General features: G+C 48.0%; 1 protein-coding gene across 3 annotated transcripts in view; it reads right to left on the bottom strand.

Annotated features, from left to right (window-relative positions):
* Window positions 1-692: 692 nt before the first annotated feature.
* Window positions 693-20,663, bottom strand: part of SON (SON DNA and RNA binding protein) — a 36,505-nt gene continuing 16,534 nt past the window's right edge. Inside the window, exons 4-12 of one of the 3 annotated variants that reach the window (XM_062488210.1) lie at window positions 20,425-20,585; window positions 18,781-18,921; window positions 17,343-17,534; window positions 13,067-13,177; window positions 12,430-12,546; window positions 5,384-5,531; window positions 2,427-2,495; window positions 2,235-2,350; window positions 693-1,140 (exon numbers count right to left, since the gene is read on the bottom strand). In XM_062488210.1, the coding sequence (XP_062344194.1) occupies window positions 808-1,140; window positions 2,235-2,350; window positions 2,427-2,495; window positions 5,384-5,531; window positions 12,430-12,546; window positions 13,067-13,177; window positions 17,343-17,534; window positions 18,781-18,921; window positions 20,425-20,585 (1,388 nt within the window). In that variant the 3' untranslated portion in view covers window positions 693-807. Of the gene's footprint in view, window positions 1,531-2,234; window positions 2,351-2,426; window positions 2,496-5,383; window positions 5,532-6,269; window positions 6,350-12,429; window positions 12,547-13,066; window positions 13,178-17,342; window positions 17,535-18,780; window positions 18,922-20,424; window positions 20,586-20,663 lie in introns of those variants that run through there. The other 2 variants (XM_062488211.1, XM_062488212.1) reach the window with 2 other exon arrangements.

The raw sequence follows: 20,663 nt of genomic DNA, 5'->3' as shown, positions 1-20,663 counted from the left end.
CCAGAGCACTTGGACAGACTCAGAGGGGCTTTTCTGTCTCCAAACCAACCCCAGTTCTCTGCTGCACAGGAAGCACCAACCCTTGTCCCTGCAGAGCAAGGGGACTCCGTGTTCTGTGACACCGACAGATCCACACAGCTCCACAATTCCTCAGCTCCTGGGCCCCACGGCCAAAGGGTCCCTCAAGTGAGGTCTGAGCAGCGAGGCTGGGCTTGTTCTTTCTCCAGACCCAGCTCAGGTTCACACCTCACAAAGACTTGTCTGGGACAAGCACCTGAGAACGACCCGAGTGCAGAAATCCTGGCAGCCTGCTCCTAACTCGTGTCCCTCAGGGAGGGTGCACTGCGCCCCTTCCAATCCCACCTGCACACAGACCAAAGACTAATGCTTCTTAAATAAAGAATAAAATAAAAAGCAGGAAAAGCTTTCTACAACCTGTCTGCTGTCCAGCTGCCCAAACTCTGGATCAGGCTCCTTGAGGGCAGAGGATCCTTATGGAAACATTTCACTCCAAGGAGTTATTTTGTAAAAGTTCAAAGCAACCAAAAATAACCAGACCTGCTCCTGCCAGAACCCTCACAAAGCCACTTTTCTGTATCGCGTGTGTGTTTCTTGCGGAAGGCATTTTGGCTTATTGAAATTTCTGTTTCCTGGCTTTGCATCCACTGGAATTACTGTTTACTGACCAGGGGTGAAGATTATGAACTTGTGCTGCTTTATTGACCAAGTTGGGTACAACAATTGAAGCGTCATTCTACTCCCTCCCTCCCCCAAAATCCAGTTGTAGATTTGTTAAGAGTTTAAAATTCACATGAACCACAAATCCGTACAATTAGCATCAGGCAGTGGATGCACTGGTTGGGAAGAGCATCCCCAGGCCACCTCCTGGGGCCACACAGGAACTGAGCTGGGTCGTGTCCGAATCTCCAGGTCCCTCGTGGCTCCACTGGCCTGGGGCAGGGGTGGCACCAAGGGGCAGAGCCCGGGCACGGCCCCAGGGCGTCCCCAGCACCTCCCGGAGCCCCGGGGAATTCTGCAGCCGCTACAAAACTGTATCAAAGGGTCAGCGTTCCGGCAGGAGGGGAACTGCAGCAGCTTCAGCCAAGGGTCTGGCTTTCTGATGCCTCCAGAGTCTGTCGTCTGATTTAGTCGTTTAAGAAATAATTACATCACTAATGTAAACAATATAAACATACCAAAAACTAAGTATGATTTAAATACATTTGGATGGTACAAAAGAAAAAAACCTGTGGGTGTCTGTACAGTTTTTACAAGGTGGGAATCGCCGATGTATTTACAACATGAGAGGGGCAAATACCATTTCTTGTGCAGAGTAAAATGCTCAGAACCAGTGTCCCAGTAAAGCCAAGCTTAGCGGTGTGAGGCACTCCTGAACATGGTGGTATTGACCATGCTTTCCTTTGGTACGAGTCCCATGGCCTGCAGCGCCGCCGTGGCCGCCGTGGCTTTCGCGTGCTTCTTGTTAAGGCTGGCAAAGGTGGGCCTGTACTCGTTGCCATTGACTCTCACCTGGCACAGGGGAACCAGGGGTTAACGAGGTGGCTGTGGCTGCTCCAGGGACACTCTGGGCAGTTCCTCTTTAGAGGGACACACAGAACCCGTGGCTGCCTGGCAGCCCGGCCATTTCATGGGATCCCAGCGTGGTTTGGGTTGGGAGGGACCTTAAATCCCACCCATCCCAGCCCTGCCATGGCAGGGACACCTTCCACTGTCCCAGGCTGTTCGAACCTGGCCTTGGGCACTGCCAGGGATCCAGGGGCAGCCACAGCAAATCTGGGAATTCCATCCTGTGCCAGGGCCTGCCCACCCTGCCAGGGAACAATTCCTAATTCCCAAGATCCCATCCAATCCTACTTTGAAGCCATTCCCTGTGTCCTGTCCCTCCATGCCTTGTCCCCAGTCCCTGTCCAGCTCTCCTGGAGCCCCTTCAGGCCCTGCCAGGGGCTCTGAGCTCTCCCTGGATCCTTCTCCTGTCCAGGTGAGCACCCCCAGCTCTCCCAGCCTGGCTCCAGCCCTGGGATCAGGTCTCCCCCATTCCCAGACCAAAGCACTCCAGGGACCCGATTTGGCCTTTCCAGGAACAGGACTTGCACATTCCAGCACCGAGACGGCTCCGCCATCCTCAGCCAGCCCCGGGAGGTGTTTCTATCAAACAGAAACATGGATTTCATCCCTGGCACAGGGCAAGCAGCACGGGGGCAGCCCAGACCCACCTTGAAGATGAAATGTTTGCGGTGATCAGGCCCACTGTCGTCCACCAGCACGAACTCGGGGGGCGTCCACCTCCTCTTGTTGCAGATCTCCATCAGCGCAGACACCGGGTGCTTCCCTGGCACACACACACATCCCAGGGTCAGCATCCAAGCAGCCTCAGGGAACCGCGTTATTCTAGACAAGAATCTCACCTGAAAGATCCTTCATCACCACGTAATGGCCAGACCTCTTCTGGGCCTTCTCTCCCACAGCAACGAGCCCTGCGAACAACAGAGGCACGGTGACATTCCCCACTCCCACTGACTCCTGTGTCTCACCAGCAGAGCACAAACAGGATGCGAGGGGACACCTGGAGACCACCCACATCTCAACCCCTCCACCTTTTTCCCTCCATTCCGCTCATCACATTCTTCCCAAAGGCTCAAGGAAGACTCTGGACCAGGCAGGAGGAGAAAACTCCGAGCAGTCTTACACAAGCCAGAGAACACCTGGTTTTCCACGCCCTCTTTGCAGAAACAATGAACAGGTGAAGAAATTCTCCCACTGTTCTGTGCAGCCCAGAGTCACTCTCTGCCTTCAGTCTGCCTCAAACACAGGGAGCACAGGAACCACTCCCATTATCCAGAAACGTCCCTGTGTCCCCCCCTGCCAGGAATGACACCACGGGCCCGGATCCCCTGGGCTCTCTGAATTCAGCAGTGCTCCAGCAGCCCAAGCTGTGACCTCCATCCCACCTGGAAACAAAGCAGCAGAGTGTGGAACAGCCTCAAAGGGATGCGGGGAGCACAGGCTCTCCTGGAGTCACTGGCAAACACCAAAGCTCAACTTTGTCGTTCTGAAAATCTGACAAGACTAAGAAATAAACTGAGGAACTGCCAGAAATGTCTGAAATTCCAGGGACAATCTATGAGAGAAACTCAAGTTTCTCCCCCTGGATTTTGCCACTCTCAGACTTCAACTTTTCAATATTCCTTTGTTTCTTACCTCAAGTTTTCCTGTTGTGGCTTTGGTGAATAAGGACAGGGAGATACTGCAATTGCTTCCAGTGTCTTCCTGTTCCTTCAGCTTTTCTGGGTGGCATTTGGGTTTCTTTTGCTTTACAGGAAAATCCTTCCCTCCTTATCAGATATTCATCCCAATATTTCTGCAAACCCCTAAGCAGGGACTTCCCAAGGGCCACGAAGCCATCAGAGACAGACCCTCAAGGGAAGGCTGAGGGTTTTGCCCCCCTCACAGAATTTTAAACCCAAACCTAACAAGAGATTCTCATCCTCCTCACTGAATCCTCTCCCTGTTGCAGAGTCACTGCCACTCCACCTCCTGTCTCTGGGACCTCAGCTGGGAATTTCAAACAACTTGCAGCCTCCTGAGTCACTTCCTGGGACCAGGAATTCTATTTTATTTTAAGTGGGTACACTGAAAAATGTCTTAATAAATTCCTGACAAAACAAGCCTGGGTGGTGGGTTAATAACAGCCTTCCTGACAAACACTGTGGACTTTAAAACTCTACACACAGGTTAAAAAAAAAAGTATGTTTTGCCCATTTAATCACCCAAGAACATGGATGTCTGAAAAACTACTTGTCATCAATATGTAACCCATTGTCCTAAATATATATGACATATATTTAATATATAATCATGTTTCCTGCTTCTCTGTGAGCAGGACACCTCCTGCTCCATCTCCTGTGCCACAGACCTGGGTGGCCCAAGAGCAGAGGGAATTCTGCACCCTGGCCAGATGCCAGAGAAGAAAAAAAATAATTAAGTTGTTTCTATACATTTTCAGTGTAAAAAAAGATAAGTGTGGGGGGAAAAAAAAAGGTAGTCTAAATTCTGATTCCAACTTTTTTTTTCTCTTATAGTTTCTAATAGCAAAGTTTCTTTTTGTACCATTTAAAATTAAACTTGTTTTTACCTTCCTCCTAATCCTATCTCACAACAAAAAAATTCCAAATTAACAAACCAAAGCCATTACACTGGCACAACTTCTGTGGGAATGATCAGGTTACCTTATGAGCATAAATATTTCAAAACCAGGAATTCCAAAGCAAAGCCCAGCTGTCTGAAGGCTACCCCTGGTTTCAGGTGACTCCCACAGGCCAGGGAGAGTCCTTGGCAATCCCTGTGACCAGCCACCTTTTGGGTTTTGTTTCTTGTTTTACACAGAAAGGTTGTAAAGAAAAACACGTGAGGAGTTTGGCCATTCCAAGCTCAATTCTGAGCAGAGACAAAAGCCAACACAAGCCCTGAAATCCCAGACTGGTTTGGGTGGAAGGGACCTTAAATCCCACCCAGTGCCACCCCTGCCACGGCAGGGACACCTCCCACTGTCCCAGGCTGCTCCAGCCCCATCCAATGGCCTCGAAACAGAAATTCTGAGTATTTCCACCCTTTGCTTTGAGATGGGATTGAAGGCTCCTGGTGCAAAAGGAATCTTTAGAACAGCAGGAATCTGTCCCAGTTAGTGTGTTGTTGTTGTTTTGTTCCATGCACAGCAGAACAATGAAATCAGACATCCTGATTGCTGAACTTTGCATCTTGGATTTAAAGCAGTCAGAATTTGGAGAGGTGTTTGAGATGGGAAATCTCCACCAGCACTCAGCACACAAACCAAGCTGAAGGAGCAGCACCAGGGCCTGGCACTGCCTGGATGGCTCTGCTGCACCAAGGGAGCTCTGCCCTGTGGCCATTGACAGGAAACCATGGAAAACAGGGGAGGTTTCCATGTCACGTGGAGGCTAAAGCTGCCTCTGGAACCAGCCCTGAGGATAAGCAGAGATGCCTCCAGCAGGATCAGACTGGAGATGAACAGCAGGGACAAAAAAAAGGGACAGGAATCCACAGGGAAGCCCCAAAGCTCTGAGTGTGAGTCACTCACAAAGCTCAGCTTTGGGGCTCTCAGCTCTGTCCTCACTGCCAAACTGACCCCACTATTCCATTTTCTACCCCTGTTCCTGCTCCAGCCATTTTCTCCAGAACAACCACCCACAGCTTTTCCACCAAGACAAAGCTCTGGACTGACCCCCAGGCCTTGGCAAACCCGAAGCAAAATCCCAGAATCAGTTCATGTGCCAGTGAACAGAAAACACCTCCAGGCAGCCCTGAGAGGTGAGAAGCCACAGGACATTCCTGAGGCAGGACTCACCTTTTCGATCTGTCTTAAAATCCACCATGATGGGCTCAACGCTGCCTTCCTTGTTCTTCCCAAGCCCTTCTCCTTCTCTCCAGCCCATTTTCCTCATCAGCTGAGCTCCCATTCCTCCAGTTACAGGGGCTGCTCTTAAGAACTGATCCTATCCAGAAAAAGAGAAGTAAAACAAGGCCTAAAGTTAGTGCTGGGATTTTAAATGTGAAGTGGGAACTTCCAAAAAAATGTTTCTAACAATTTTTCACAGACTCAATTAAAAAAAAAAAAAAAAAAATCCACCTGAGCTCTGTGGATTTTAAGCCCAAATCAGTGCGTGGAACCCGGAATTCACGCAGACACACGAGACACAAATCAATGTTTGGCAAAAAAAGAACAACTTAGGAAAAGTCTAAGGTGATCCCAAAGTGGCAGTGACCCTTTGCAGACAGATGTGTTTAATCAAGCGACAACCATCCGGTTCTAAACGCTCTGCTCTGATCCCAGAGACCTCCTCGGCTCGGGAAGTGGGAACTGATCCTGGCACAGCTGTGCCAGGGGCACCTCCTCGTCCAACAGAACACAAGCACATTTAGTCATGACATTCACAGGCTGTTTAGGCATATTTAAATCTAAAAAAAAAACCTCTCCCCACCTGATTCATTACACAGCAGTTGCACATTCAAGTTCTACTCTGAAATTCCACATGGAACAAACAGGTTTTGCTTTCCCCTCTCTTTATTTTAATGGAAAAAGGCGCTTGGCCCCCCAGTTTAGCAGCAGCAGTCGTCACATTCTTTCAAATGAGCATTAACAAAAGTTGTTAAACGGTGAAAGCTTATCAACAGAAAGTTTAAACATCTGCTTTGATGTAAAGAACTGTAAAAACTCCTTAAATGTTACGTACCTAGGCCTCGCTGGCCGCAGTGTTGTGAATAGTAGGGCTGGCACTGACCGTGGCAAGAAGGCGGCTACAAGGATTTGACCCTGAAACAAGTTTCCATATAGAGGGGTGAAAGTTCACAGGTTATTCTGTGAACTATCATCTCTCGTGCCCCCCCGCTGACCCCATAAGCAAGTCAAGCATTTCCATCACAGCAGAACCTTGCTTGCCTTCCCGGACACGAGGTCGGAGCCCGGCACGGAGCGGCCGTCGGAGCAGAGGCAGCCCCCAGAGCTGGCCAGGGCTCAGGCACTGCCCAGGCACTTCCACACACAACACTCGGGGTTCTGCTTCCTTTGGAGCTGCGCTTGCAAGAGCAGGAGTTTCCCAGAGTTCACAGAATCACGGAATGTCCTGAGCTGGAAGGGACCCATCAGCACCACGGGGTTCCGAATGCCGGCCCTGCACAGACAGCCCAAAATCCCAGCCTGGGCATCCCTGGCAGCTCCTGAAGCTCAGCACAGGCCCGGGGCTGTCACCACAGCAGCACTGACACATCCCTGGATTCCCAGGGCTCCCAGGTGCCTGGTTTCCACTGGCAGGTACCAAAGCCACAGGTGCTCCCTTTGGCAGACCGGGCGTTCGTCAGGATTTCCAACACGCCGCTGTGTCCAGCCCCCACGCTGGAGGCTGGCACAAGTGTGACAGGAAAGCCTTGCTGGAGGCTGTGCCAGGAGTGCTCCCAATCTCTGCCTATTCCCAGGAAATCCCTGTCTGGATCCACAGGGATCCACGTGGCTGGAGGAGCAGAGCTGGGGCTGGTGCAGACCCAGCCCCTGGGGCACGACATCCACAGCCCTTCCCACTCCCTCCTCCCCTTTTCCAGGAACATCCCATGAAAGAAGCACCCCCAGGACAGGGAGCCAGGCTCTGGAGCTGGGCTGGCCCCTGCTGGGAGAGCAGGATTTGGACTCCCTGGCTGTTCCAGCACCACGGGGTGTGTTCAGTTCACAAAGGACACAGGGCAAGCTCCTGCTGAGGTCACTGCGGCTTTCCCAAACACCTGGACATGTCCTGGCTCAGGGCTGGAGCAAAATATCCTGTTCCTGGTCAAAAACCCAAGCCCTGAGCTCCTACAGAGGAATAACCAGAGCCTGAACAAACTCCAGAAACTGGAAATAGGAAGTTCTAAGTTCCAAAGGGCAGCTTTTGAAGCACCCCTTCCATGGGTGAATTCAGGATCCTGGTGGGGAACTGCAGCAGGAATTTTGTGCTGACTCTTCAATGTGACCAAGAGGACCAGGACAACAATGACTTATACATTTATTATTAATAATAATAATTATTATTATTATTAATAATAATTTAACTCCAGAAGCCACAAATACTCATGCATCCCACTAAAAGGCTAGAGCAAGGAATTCTGGTACCAGTGGGAAAGGAGCCAGGAGAAGCCCACTTGGACTCAGGTCACTGAGGAAGCAAAAATCTGCAGCAAGGAAAAGGTTCTTGCATTTTGATTCTGGTTTGGTTTTTTTCTTTTAATAATAAAGTGAATGTAAACCTCTAATGCCACCTGTACATTTTATTTTTTTGTAGTTTAGTAGCAGAAACCTTCCCTCAGCCCATGATTTAACGAGTGGGGGTGAAACTGGTACTGGGTTTGGAACTCACTGAAAACCATAGAAGTATCAGAAAGGTTCACAAAAGCAGGGAAGCAAGAGCCACAATTCTTCTCATTTTAAAAACCACCCAAGTGTGAGTGTCCCAAAAACTCCTGAGCAGCTCTGGACCTTTCCAGATACTAATCAAAGGGAATGGAAGACAAGAACCCCCAGGTTTCTGAGCATGTGGTTACTGCTGTCAGAACTAACTCATTACTTACGAAATAATTTCTCTTTCACTCACTTTTCTTAATTTGAGGGAGCCTGCAGGACAATTTGATACTTTTCTCCTTATATTTTGATCTCTAAATTCCATGAAATCCCACTTCCACTCTGCCAACACATGGAGACATTGAAGAGCCACATTCTTGTGCCAGCACTTGCTTTAAAGAGAAGGTAAAACCTGATTCCTTCAGAGGTTTAGAGCAGTTTTAACTAACTTTCTTGCTGATTCTTCAGGCTGACTCGTTGGAGCAACAGTTTGGGAAGCAAAGACAACAAAGCCCTGAAGGCAAGGGGAGGCAGTTCAGGTGCAGCACAAGGCTGCAACTAAAGGCTGAACTCCAAGAAGTCCAAGTTCCAGGAACAAGCAGCACTTTGGAAAAACTTGTGCCGGGCAGCAGAATTTCCCATTAAATCCCAGCATCTCCTGAGTGGGAAGGGACCTACAAGGACCATCCAAGTGCAGCTCCTGGCCCTGCACAGCCCAACAATCCCAGCTTGGGCATCCCTGGGAGCGCTCCTGGACCTCTGATCAACATCTGCTCCCTGTGGCACCTTGCAGGGACCCTGGGGAAGGAATTTGGGCTGGCTGCTGAACTGGAAGATGCTCTGGCCCTTTCAGCAGCAGCCCCAACCCCTCCCACAGACAGGAGCAGGAATCCCTTGCTGAAGAAGCCCAGCAGATGCCTCACAAGCCCTGCGTTCCCAAGCACCTGCAGGTGCTGCTCACAGCTTCTGCATAACAGCAGGGAAAAAGGAATGGCTGAGAAAAACAGCAGCCAGAGCACTGGGGGGAGCCAGTCCAACAGAACTCACCTACTGTGGAATCATGGAATCCCAGACTGGTTTGGGTCAGAAGGGACCTTAAGGATGATCCCAGTGCCACCCCTGCCATGTCAGGGACACCTCCCACTGTCCCAGGCTGCTCCCAGCCCCAGTGTCCAACCTGGCCTTGGGCACTGCCAGGGATCCAGGGGCAGCCACAGCTGCTCTGGGAATTCCACCCTGTGCCAGGGCTTGCCCTCCCTGCCAGGGAACAATTCCTAATTCCCAAGATCCAGCACCTAGTGAGCACAGAGCTGCTCTGCTTTGCCAGGTGCCAAGGAAAGCTTCCCTGTTCCCAGCAGGAACACCAGGTCTGGCTGAGGGAAGTCCAGCAAGGGGCATCCACAAAGCTCAGCTTCACTTCCACCCTGAAAGGAGTTCTGCTATGCTGTGCCTGCAAGAATGGAGGGGAAGCTTGCACTTTCCAGAACTTTCTGCACCCCAGGGATCAGCACAAGTGAGTGACCCAGCAGCTCCCCAGGGCCACCCACCCCTGAGCACAACCCCGGGTTTGGGGAGCAGGTTCAGGCTCCAGAATTGAGCTGATAAATCCAGAACCAAGTGGTGAGTCTGGGAAAGGGGGAGTAAATAGACCTCAACAGAATTTGCTTGGAAAACCAAAAGAAGTATTTAAACACTTGCTCTGATGTTTCTTCAGCAGCACAGTGTGTTTGGAAGGAAAAAGGGAATAAAAATAGAAGCAACCTTCAGAAAAGATGAGTCACATTTGTGAACTGATTACACTGATGGTGACAAACTGAAACAGAAGCCAGTTTTTCAAAGGGAAAGGTGAGATTGTTCATAAATTTTTTATACTTAACACCACATCACTCTTTTATGGACCCTGCTCAGGGCCCTGCACATGAACACCATGAATTAGTCCAGGAATTTAAAACATAAATCTTACTCCTACTTAATGTCCCCACCCCAGTGCTCCACATGAGCCCCTGCAGTACCTAATTCCCAACTTGAGATTCCAGGCAGAGTCTGGTTTGAGAGCATATTACCTCTCCAGTCATTGGGAAAGGACAAGAAAAGCTGAAATCCTCAAAATGCAAAGTGAAGACAGAGCCCCAAGTCCCTTCCTGCCCTCCTGAGTCAGCCTCCTGCTCCACCTCCCTGGTGGTGTGGTGACCTCTGTCACACCCAGTGTCTGTGCTTGCTCTAATTCTTTCTTTCCTGAGACCCAAATGAAGTGGCTGCCACGGGCTCAGTCTGTGCTGGATGGTCACAGCTCCTCCCATGGCAAATTCCCAAGGGAAATGCCTTCAGCAAACAGCCTCAGCCAGAAATGTGCATTAACTCACAGACACAACATCCCCCAAGAAACTCCACAGCCCTGCTAGCAGATAAAAATCACAGAAACACAGAACATCCTGAGTTGGAAATGACCCATAAGGATCAAAGTCCAACTCCTGGCCTGAAAGAAAAAATACCAGTGTTTTTTCTAATGTTAAGATGCAATTTTTAGGCCAAAAAGGGAGCACAAGCCTGACTCCTCGGTGCTACACTCAGTAACTGGTAATTGTCACACCATTTCAGGTGTCCAAATAACACACAAGCAGTACTTTGCATTTCATGGGTGGTTTGCATTCCTGTCCCTGAGAAAGATAACAGGGATTCAGAACCACATCCCTGCTTCTTCCTGTGAAACCCTCCTGCAGCCACAGGAGGACTCCACATGAAGCTGTGTGAGGCTTTCCCAGGCCCCACCACTCCTGAAGCCCCAGGGCACTTCTGAGCAGCTCTGGGCTGGCACAGAGGGGGAACCAGGCAGAGCAGGAGAGCAGCTGAGGAGTGCCAGAGCAGGGAGAGGACTTTGTCCTCACCTCCCTCACCCACCAACTCCTCCTGTTCCCAGCAGGAGCCTCCCCTGTGCCCAGCCCCAGAGCCTGCACTGCAAGCACAGCACATTCCCAGCTCTGGGAAGGGCAGGAGAGCTGCTGCTGCTGCCTCACTGATGCCCAGATCCAACAAAATGCTCCAACATTCCTCTGCTCCTCACAGCAGTCGGGTCCACAAGCACAGACCACACTCTTCTCCCATTTTCTCCCCATGAAGCATTTTCTTGGGTTTATGTTTGGGGACTTTTTCTGGCTGTTATTTTGGTTTGTTTAGTTGGGTTGCTTTGAAGCAGATCCCAGAGTGAAGCTGGAGGACAGGAGAACACACCTGACCCTTGCCACTTCACCCCTGCGAGCAGCCCCTCCTGTCACTGCCATCACAGGAGACTCAGGGAGGAGGTTTGGGAAAGAGCTGCTCCCTTTCCAGGGCCTTGGGAGCCCATTCCAGGTGCTGCAGAGAGGGAGAACCTCACAGCACTCCTCTCACAGCTCTGCTGATCTCTTTCCCAAGCCTCCCAGATGGAAAAGTTCCTTCCTCACCAACACATCCCTGTGCTTTACAGCTCCCTCTGCCAGGAACAAGGATAGTCTTCATCAAAGGCAGCATTTTGCTACAATCTCAGTTGTTCATGATTGTTAAAATCAGACTTTATCATGCACATTCTGCATTGACACTGGTAAGATCCCAGAAGATTTGCATCTGGCCAGTGACTCAGACCTGTGTTCCCTGGCTCTCTGCACTGCTTGGCTATATGAAGTGGAAGAATAAGTAAGTGAATCCTGGCAAAAAGTATTTCTATTTTTAGGATAATTCCAGACTTTTGTGTTCAGCTGACACCAACTTTTACAGAAAATTCCACCTAAGCCTCAAATCTGACCTCCCAGCCTGGAGGTTGTCCTAACCCAAGCTGATACAGACTCAGCTGCAGCACCTGCCACACTGACCAGCTTGACTCCTTACTCCTTGCAAGTGCCTGGAAGGTGAAAGCTGCCTGAATTCCTCAGGTCTCCTTCCTGACAGAGCACCAGACCAGCGTTGATCAGCAAAGGTGCAGCTTGAGTAACTAAATGTATAAAGCACACGGACGGAGGACGCACCACACCCCAAAATCAGCCAGCGATAACCCACAGCAAGAGGGAACTACTGCACTGTATCTAACAGTATCAGAGTGAGAGTAACTTATTAACTGCAACTCCTGCTTTAATCCTCCACATCTCTGGCTCCCAGAAAACCCTGGTGATCCAGAGAGAGGCAAAGGAGCAACCAGAGAGAACCAAGGCAAACACAAGGGCAGTTTGGGACTTGGTTCGCTGAAGCCGATGCCAAAATCCGCTGATGTCAACAGCGGCGGGATCAAACCCGCCTGACGCGCGCCAGCGCCAGCGAGGGATCTGCCACTGGCAGCACAGCAGCACCAGCAGTGTCCTGGCAGTGGCAGGCTGTGTCTCCTCGGCCACACCTCGCCGGGCACCGTCACAGCCTCAGCGGCACCGAGGGACAGGGACCGAGCCCAGGCTGCCGCCCTGGGCTCGGGCTGTGCCACGGGGCGAGGCACCTGGCCTGCCTTTCGCAGTCCTTGGCTGCTGTGAAGTGTGCTGCTGAGACAGCAGTGGCTGTGTCACTTCTACCTTTCGAATCCACGCCTGGGGCCCGCTGTTGGTGAGCTCATCTGAGGACAGGATCTGTGCTCCGGTGCTGCCCGTGAACTGCCCAGGGATGGAGTTGGACTGAGCCCAGGCGTCGATCTGCAACACAAAACCCACTGTGAGACCAACACCAACATCTCCACCTTCTCCTCTGCCACTCTCTGCTCTCTCTCAGTGGTTCTCACACCGTCTTGTTGATATCTGGTGTGTTCACTGACACCCAGATGAAAGCAGGTGCTCCCAAAATCTGAGCGTCTGAATGGTCACCCTGAAACCTGAGCTCCAACTCCAGTGAGTTCAGTGTCTCCTCATCCCCAGAACTGCTGAATCCGTTGTTTTGGAAATAATTACCTACATCTGTGCTGTTGAACTATAGTAAAATTTACAGAAAAATAAATTTGAAACTAAGTTCCAGAGTGACTTGGGTGAAAACACAGAATACACCAAGGAGCCCAACGAAACTCAGTGTTAGGAAGTGCAAAACCACAGCAGAACTTTGAAACACTGGCCCACATCTGGGTTTCCAAACTTAAAGAGGAGAGAAAACTCAGCTGCTATGAAAGGTAAACACTGCTTTTGTTCAAGCTGCCCAAAATGCTGCTGGAAGGCCCCAGCTTACCTGCTCCTGTGCCCTGTTCAGCATGCACATGGCCTCCAGGTCAAAGGAGTTCTCATTGAGCCTTTTCTGGGCCACTGCTCTGTCGTTCATGGCTGTGGTTATGTCCACACACTAGGAGGAAAAAGAGCATTTGTAAAAATACAGCAGAGCACAGCGATGTCCACTTGAGCTGGAAAAAGCTGCTGGAGAATCAGTGCTACCAAGTGGAGTTACACAATGAATAGCTGGTTTGACAAAGAAATAGGCAACATGATGGAAATCCTGGGAAAACTTAAATCCACACAAGATGGGCTTTCCTGAACGAAGACAAATCTGAATTTAAACTGCAACTCCCTGGTGATTTAAAATCACCTGTACACACAAAATATCCAATGAATTATTTTCTAACAACTATCTGTCACAAAAAATTCTGGTGTGTAATAAACAGAGAAGCATTTTACTGTTCAATGAGATCTCCTTAACCAACAGAATTAAATGCAATCTCACTAAAAATTCACGCAGAGTTGTTCCCATGAGCACTCTGCTATTGAGTCACACTGAAGTTTGTCTGTATAAAATAATTCCAGCATCAATCAGATGCATTCCACAACCTTGACTTTAATGTCTCAAATTTTCATCTTCAGCCTAAATCATAAGGGAACGGAACTGGGGAAGGGGCTGGAGCCCCAGGAGGGGCTGAGGGAGCTGGGAAAGGGGCTGAGCCTGGAGAAAAGGAGGCTCAGGGGGGACCTTGTGGCTCTGCACAACTCCCTGACAGGAGGGACAGGGAGGGGGGGTCGGGCTCTGCTCCAGGGAACAGGGACAGGAGCAGAGGGAACGGCCTCAGGCTGGGCCAGGGCAGGCTCAGCTGGGACAGCAGCAGGAATTTCCCCATGGAAAGGGTGCTCAGGCCTTGGCAAGAGCTGCCCAGGGAGGTTTGCAGTGCCCATCCCTGCAGGTGTCACCTGGACGTGGCACTCAGTGCTCTGGGCTGGGGACAAGGTGGCCGTGGGGCACAGCTGGGACTCCGTGGGCTGGGAGGGCTTTGCCAGCATCAGGGATTCTATAAAATCAGGCTGTGAGCTCACAGAATCCACGGCTTTGGAAAGAATTCTCAACATCTGAGCTGCTGAACTACAGTAAAGCATAATGAAAAATCGATTTGAAACGATGTTGTGGAGTGACTTGGTGAAAACATGAAATACAGGAAGGAGCTCACTGCAAACCTCCACTCTGGGCAAAGCCACTGGGAGAGAAATCCACATTTGGGGCTGTAAAAATTGAACCAATTCTGGCTGGTGTGCAGCTGTTTTGTAAAATCCTTGTGCCCTGCTCCTCAAGGGATGTGCATTTTATGGATCATTATGTTTGGAAAGCAGAAAGGGAAGAGTGTGCAAAGACAAAATGGATTTTCTTGAGATGTGACAGAAGCTGGAAGGGCTGGGGCTGTTTGAGGCACAGAAGAAACCCAATAATCAGAACAGTAGCTGGCATACATACACATCAAGGTGATGGGTTAACTTGAACTTAATTTTATTTGCTTTGCAAAAGCCTTGCCTCTTTTGTTGTCACTATCTCAAGCTCGACCTCTCACACATTTTGTACTAAACGGCCAGCAGGAGAAACTGAAACTCCTTTAAAATTGATTCAGCTGAACAAAACAAACACTAATAAACCATAAACCCTTGTCCCAGGAACCTGGTCAATAATTCAGTAAATACTGAAGAGACAGATGTGAGCATCTACAATGGCATCAAACACAGGAATCGCTTCTGTGCTCTATTAAATCTGGTTTTAAGATTTTTTTTTTTTTTTTTTTTTTGCTGGTGTTTAGGACAAAGGTGTTCCTGTTGGGAAGATTATTGCTGGAGTATCTGGCACTGACCAAAACAGAGCTAAAATCCCACAAGTTCCAAGTGTCTATGGACTGAGTTCAGTGCTTATTTCTTGTCACACAGAGCATAAAAAAGGCACAAGAAGAATTAAAATATTATCTAACAATCCCCTCACACAACAGCATGGATGCCAAAATGCCTGTTTCAAATGCACACTGGCTGAGTTTTCAAGTTTCTTTCACATACTCAAAACAATTCTTTAATTTTCTGTTTGTGAAACTGGTCCAGGAGATAAATGAAAGTTCTGCTACTCACCAAGTTTCAATCCAGCAATACACAAAGGCATGGAAGCAGTCCATGAAACCACAGGGGACCACTGCCATGCTAAACAGGTGTATTAGTGCTTTACCAAACTGGGGCCTAGCAACATTCCCTGCTGGGTTAATTCCCAAACACTGCTCCATTTTGGAGACCATCAGGGCTCTGTTTTATGTCAAGACACTCGATGGCAGCTTTGGATCTTGAAAAAAAAAACAAATAAAAAACCAAACCATCTCTGCTCGAGGTATCAGAAGTTGTTGTTATTCCTGAGTCAAGGAAAACAGGTGGACGTGAGCTGCTGTTCTCTCCCAGAGCTCTCCTGGCTGATCCCCTTTCTCAGGCTTGCCCCCACAATTCACAAATACTGAAGCAAATAAAAAGCAGGTGTTCTACACACTCTGGAGATGCATGAATGCTTTTACTGCATCCTTAGATCCCAACCAGGAGTCACTTGGGATAACCCAACCCTGACACTCTACTCTGCCAATCACTCCTTCCTCAGAGGTCTCTGCTTGCTACAGACATGATGAGCCCTCAGATGACTCCAGACCTTCCCCTCCATCTCCTTCTACCACACACAGCTACTTTAAGGCATCAGGTTTTATTAAAACAAACCGTAATGTATTAGTGGGGTCATTTCAGACTAAGCCCAGAACTAATATGTGAATTAAAACACTGCAACAAAACCAATTGTGTGGGGTTTAATGCAAAGAATTGCATCAGAACTGTCACAGCATTGCAAAATCAGACACAATGAATGGAGGTCAATTCTAGGTGAAACCTGAAGTTCCAAGCACCCCCAGCTCTCTACTCCCCCAGCAAGGGAGCTCATCTGCCTCATGTTGCTCCAAGGGAGCCATTTCCATCAGAGTCCTTCTGAACATTAAAGAATGAAGCAGAGAAGCACTGTGTTACCTGTCAGACTCCCTGGAGAAACACAGCAATTCTGTACCTGCACTTCCCAAACCCCAGGGGATGGTACAGCCTGCTGGGAACTAATGCCCCTGAAATCACCCTTAACACAAACCAAGTTAAGGTAAAGGCAAATAAAAATATTTATTTACAAAATATAAAAACAGACAACATAGTTACAGGCATTTATAAAGATATACACAACAGGAAGGAAAGAAAGTTATGTTAAATATATTTACTGCAATGAAATTGGGAATGACATTCTGCACAACATCTCAGGGTTTTAGTGGAGCAGAAGAGCCCAAAGTGCAGCTCCCACCTGTGCTGAGGGAACAAGGAACTGGGTGCCCAACCATCAAATTCTGAGGGATTCCATGAAAATGCTGGCTAAGTTATACCCTCTGTGCTTTTGGTGCTGTAAAAGAGCCAGAAGAAAATTCCTTCCATGCCTCAGGGAATGAGCTGAACAACAGCAGAAAGGTCTTGAGAAACAAAATGCACCAAGTGCCAGGATGGCTTTGTCAGAAATTGATGGGGAGGCTTTGGGGTTTGGCTTTGGAAGGTGTGAGAACAAGGCTTCAGGTGCACTGAGGTAAAATCAACTTAAAAATATTAACATCTGTCTTAAATACTTAATTTACTTAATTACATCAACCCCCAAAAATGTTCTTTGAAGAAATTTCAAGGGGAAAAACACTTGCTTTGGTTTTTTTTTAGTTTATTACCATACAATTAGATTCTCCTTTGGAAGGCCACGTGCAAGACAGCCATGGGAGAAAACGTGACTGGAAAGCTAAAAAAATCAGTACATCCAGAGCAAGTGACTTACAATTTTTAGTGGATTACATTCCAGTGATGTTCTTGTTCTAAGACTAGTGGGATAATTTTAATTAGTACTACATACATTATTGTGCAAATCTCAAGGTATTATTAATTAACCTCTGCAGGAAACTGAACGAGGAATTTTTTTTTCATCTTCCAGCTACAGTTTAAATTCTGTGGAGATCAAGAAGTCACCAGCTACCAGAAGCAGGATGGGCACAGGCTGCTTCCACCGCTGCCCACGTGCAAATCCCCATCTGCAGAGCTCGCCTCCTCAGTTTAGTGCAGTGTTAGGCACTACCTTTTTAAGTGCCTTTTTTTTTTTTTCCAGACTGCAATTTGGTACCAGACTGCCCAGGTGGCGGTTTGGGTTTTTTTATATGATATGCTCTCCTTGCCTTCCTTACCTCAATGGCTGGCTTGGGGAAAACATCGTCCTTGCCGTCGTCTTTGCCGTTTTTGTCCACGGGAACCCACTCTCCATACACACTGTCTGCCTCCTTCTTCCTATGCTGAGACCCAGAGGAAACAGGGAATTCCTTGGACAGGCTGACCTGGTTTTTTGGTTGGGGTGGTGGTGCTGGTTTTATGCTGGGAGTCTGAAAGAAATAAAAACGAGAAGTTCAGACTTGAAAACACCCAGGAGTCATGAGGTGGTTTTGTTGCAAACACCTGGGGTTTGGCTTTTACAGAACACTCATTCTTACTCTAGAGTAATAAACCTTTACAATTAATCATTTTGGCACAGCCCTAAAAACACAGCAAGTGACCCACAAATTGTGCTATCAGAGAAGATGAAAAACCCCTTAAAACAACTTCAGCAACCCAAAATCCCTGACCCTCCTCTCCCAGCTGACCCCATTCACATCAAGAACAATCCCCACATGCCACAAAGGTATTTTGTATGGAAAGCTCCAAGGCAAAAATCCTGGGCAGTAAAACATTGCCTGTGATCAAAAGCTCCCCAAAAGTGGAGAGAAAGCAGCTCTCAGCATCTGGGTTTCTAATTCTGGGCTATTTTTAGCAGCAGCCTGAGTCTCTGAGCAGACAGTGTCTAAGGCCTTGTTCTGCTTGGTGTTGTCAATGTATTAAAAACCTGCAGAAATCCCTGCCAGGTTCCCTTCCAAGAGGCAAACACAGCTGGCAGCACTGGATAATACTGGATAAACTCCTAGGAATATGGATGGGAATGGTTTTAGGTAAGAGAAAGAACAAAACTAAAAGGGTCAAAAACAAGACTAAGAGGCAGAGCAGCCCAGAACCACTATGGAACACTGCTCCTCAGAGCCTGGAAAAATTCCAAGGTTTCTTGACTTTCCTTATAGCCATTTCCAACAATATAGGATTAAATCTAAATCAAATTCTACCTTACACCTTACATAAATGTGCACTACTTATTTTTGTGCTTATTTTGTGTACCCCACCAGCTATACATATTTATACACAAAACCAGGAATTCTCTTTCTGTTTTTGCTGAGCATATTAAAGCTTTTTTAGTGCTTTATATCCTGCAAAATCAGAACAGACTTTCAAGGACACAACCCCCCACCCCAAATAAAACTGAAAAAAACCCACCCACCACCCCAAAAAACCCCAACAAAATTTAAACAAATTCTAACCCATGCTTCAAAGCATCTGATTTCCAGATGCATTTAAAGAAACACTCACAATTTTACTGAGATTATCAATTTAATCTTGATGGCATTGGGAGTGTTTCTTTAAACTGATTTAAAAATACTCCCAGTTTCACCAAGATTATCAACCTTTGATAAATTTCTGTAGAATTATCAGCATTACTTAAAAAGAACTAGGATTTAAAGCACTGAAAATAGAAGCAGCACTCACACTTAAATTGAAGAAAATAGGTTTGGGTTCACTCAGCTTAAAAGGATGGTTATAGAAAGGACGTTCTTCCTCCTCTTCATCAGAAACATGAGGCTTGTTCACTATCACATCATCAGTGCTCTGAGCAATCTTCTTGCATTTCTGAAAAATAAAAGAGGGAAATCTCAGCCCTGTGTAAACAACTTTCAACCCAAACTCACAAAGAACATTTCTACCAAAAAAAAAAAAATGTTTTTTCTTTACTAAACCAGAAGGTGGAAAATCTTTTAGCAACAGGATCAATAGATGTACTTTGGATATTCTACACAAATGATCCAATACCACCATGGCTTTGCCAGGCGCTCTGGTTACTGACTCAGTTCTCTGGCAGTGCAGAGACCTTTGTCAGAAGTGATGGCTCCAGAAGAGCTCAGATTCTTCTGGAATACTGGGGTGCAAGACAGCCCCATCTGGTGTGCAACAGGTTTAAAACACAGAGCTATTATGGAGATATCACAGTCAAACTGGGAGGAGAGGAGCCTCCACGGGGGGAAAAGAAAAGAGAGGAAGAAAAGGACCAAAGATACAAAGACGTTCTTGAGAGGTCAGAATTTTTTTTTTTCCAGGTTAAAATGTCTTTCCCCATTTCCTACCACCTGCACTGCTTCTGCGGGCAGTTTTCAGTCAAAAGAACAGAAACATCATTCAACAGATCTCCAGAGTTGGAAAGGGAAGGGAGGAGCAGATTTGGGACCTGCAGATCAGCACAAGCTATGCTGGATCTTGGTCAGGATATGTGAAAAAAACCACCCAGGATGGCACCACAGGGCACCTGCACCAACTCAGCTCTTCTGACTTCAGGACTTCTGCTCCCCCAGCCCAGGCACAACTGCAGATTATCTCTCAGCACCTGGACATTGCTTCATCTCAGATTATTTCTATAAACACAATTTCAGAACTGTCACAATGTTTGATCTCAGCTAATTTCTATAAACACAATTTCAGCACCGTCACACTCATGAAAAAAAAAATTAAGTACTTTTCTATTCCAGATTTTCTCCATTCTGAGGGAAGTTCAAGGCTAGGCTGGATGGGGCTTGGAGCAACCTGGGACAGAGGAATGTGCTCCTGCCCATGGCAGGGGGTGGGACAAGCTGAGCTTCGAAGTTCCTTCCAACCCAAACCATAACTAACACCACCAGAACAAAAAATCAGGAGTGAAAGTTCTGGAGTTCACTGACAGGACTGCAGGGACAACTACCTATTTGTACAAAATTAGAACAGAATCAAAACTAAAACTAAGAAAAAGCAAAATAATTTGATTTCATGCAATTCCATTGAATTAAAAATATCAGTTTTGGTGACTTAAAAAATGAAACTGTGTGGAGAATAAGGGCTCAAAAGGCTGCTCAGGCCTTGGCAAGAGCTGCCCAGGGAGGTTTGCAGTGCCCATCCCTGCAGATGTCACCTGGACGTGGCATTCAGTGCTCTGGGCTGGGGACAAGCTGGGATTCCATGGGCTGGGAGGGCTTTGCCAGCATCAGGGAATTGGGGATTCTGAACACAAGGCAGCTCCCAGATAAAAGCAGCATGCAGTGACAACCTCCCAAAATCACCAAGCCCAGGGTGGTCATTTCCAGGCTTGATGCTGCTGTTCTCCCTCACCTCAGTGAGCTCCTTCAGGGTGTCCCTCGAGGACTTCTGGTTGGCTTTGTCATCCTTCTTCTGGGACAGCAGAGGCATCAGGCTGGGGGGTAAGGGCACGCCAGACTTCGCACACATGGCAGCGGCGTTGGCTTTGGCGATTTCAAGGAGCTGCGCCTTGTCTAAAGAGATTGGTTTTCTTTAAAGGCAAGTTTTTAGTTTTATAGATCCTTATTTTCATAATAAACATACATTTTTGG

The sequence above is a fragment of the Cinclus cinclus genome, chromosome 2, assembly GCF_963662255.1.
Source record: "Cinclus cinclus chromosome 2, bCinCin1.1, whole genome shotgun sequence".
In the NCBI taxonomy this organism is placed as follows: domain Eukaryota; kingdom Metazoa; phylum Chordata; class Aves; order Passeriformes; family Cinclidae; genus Cinclus; species Cinclus cinclus.
Note: the sequence above shows the minus strand (reverse complement) of the source record. Positions and strands in the feature narration are given on the sequence as shown.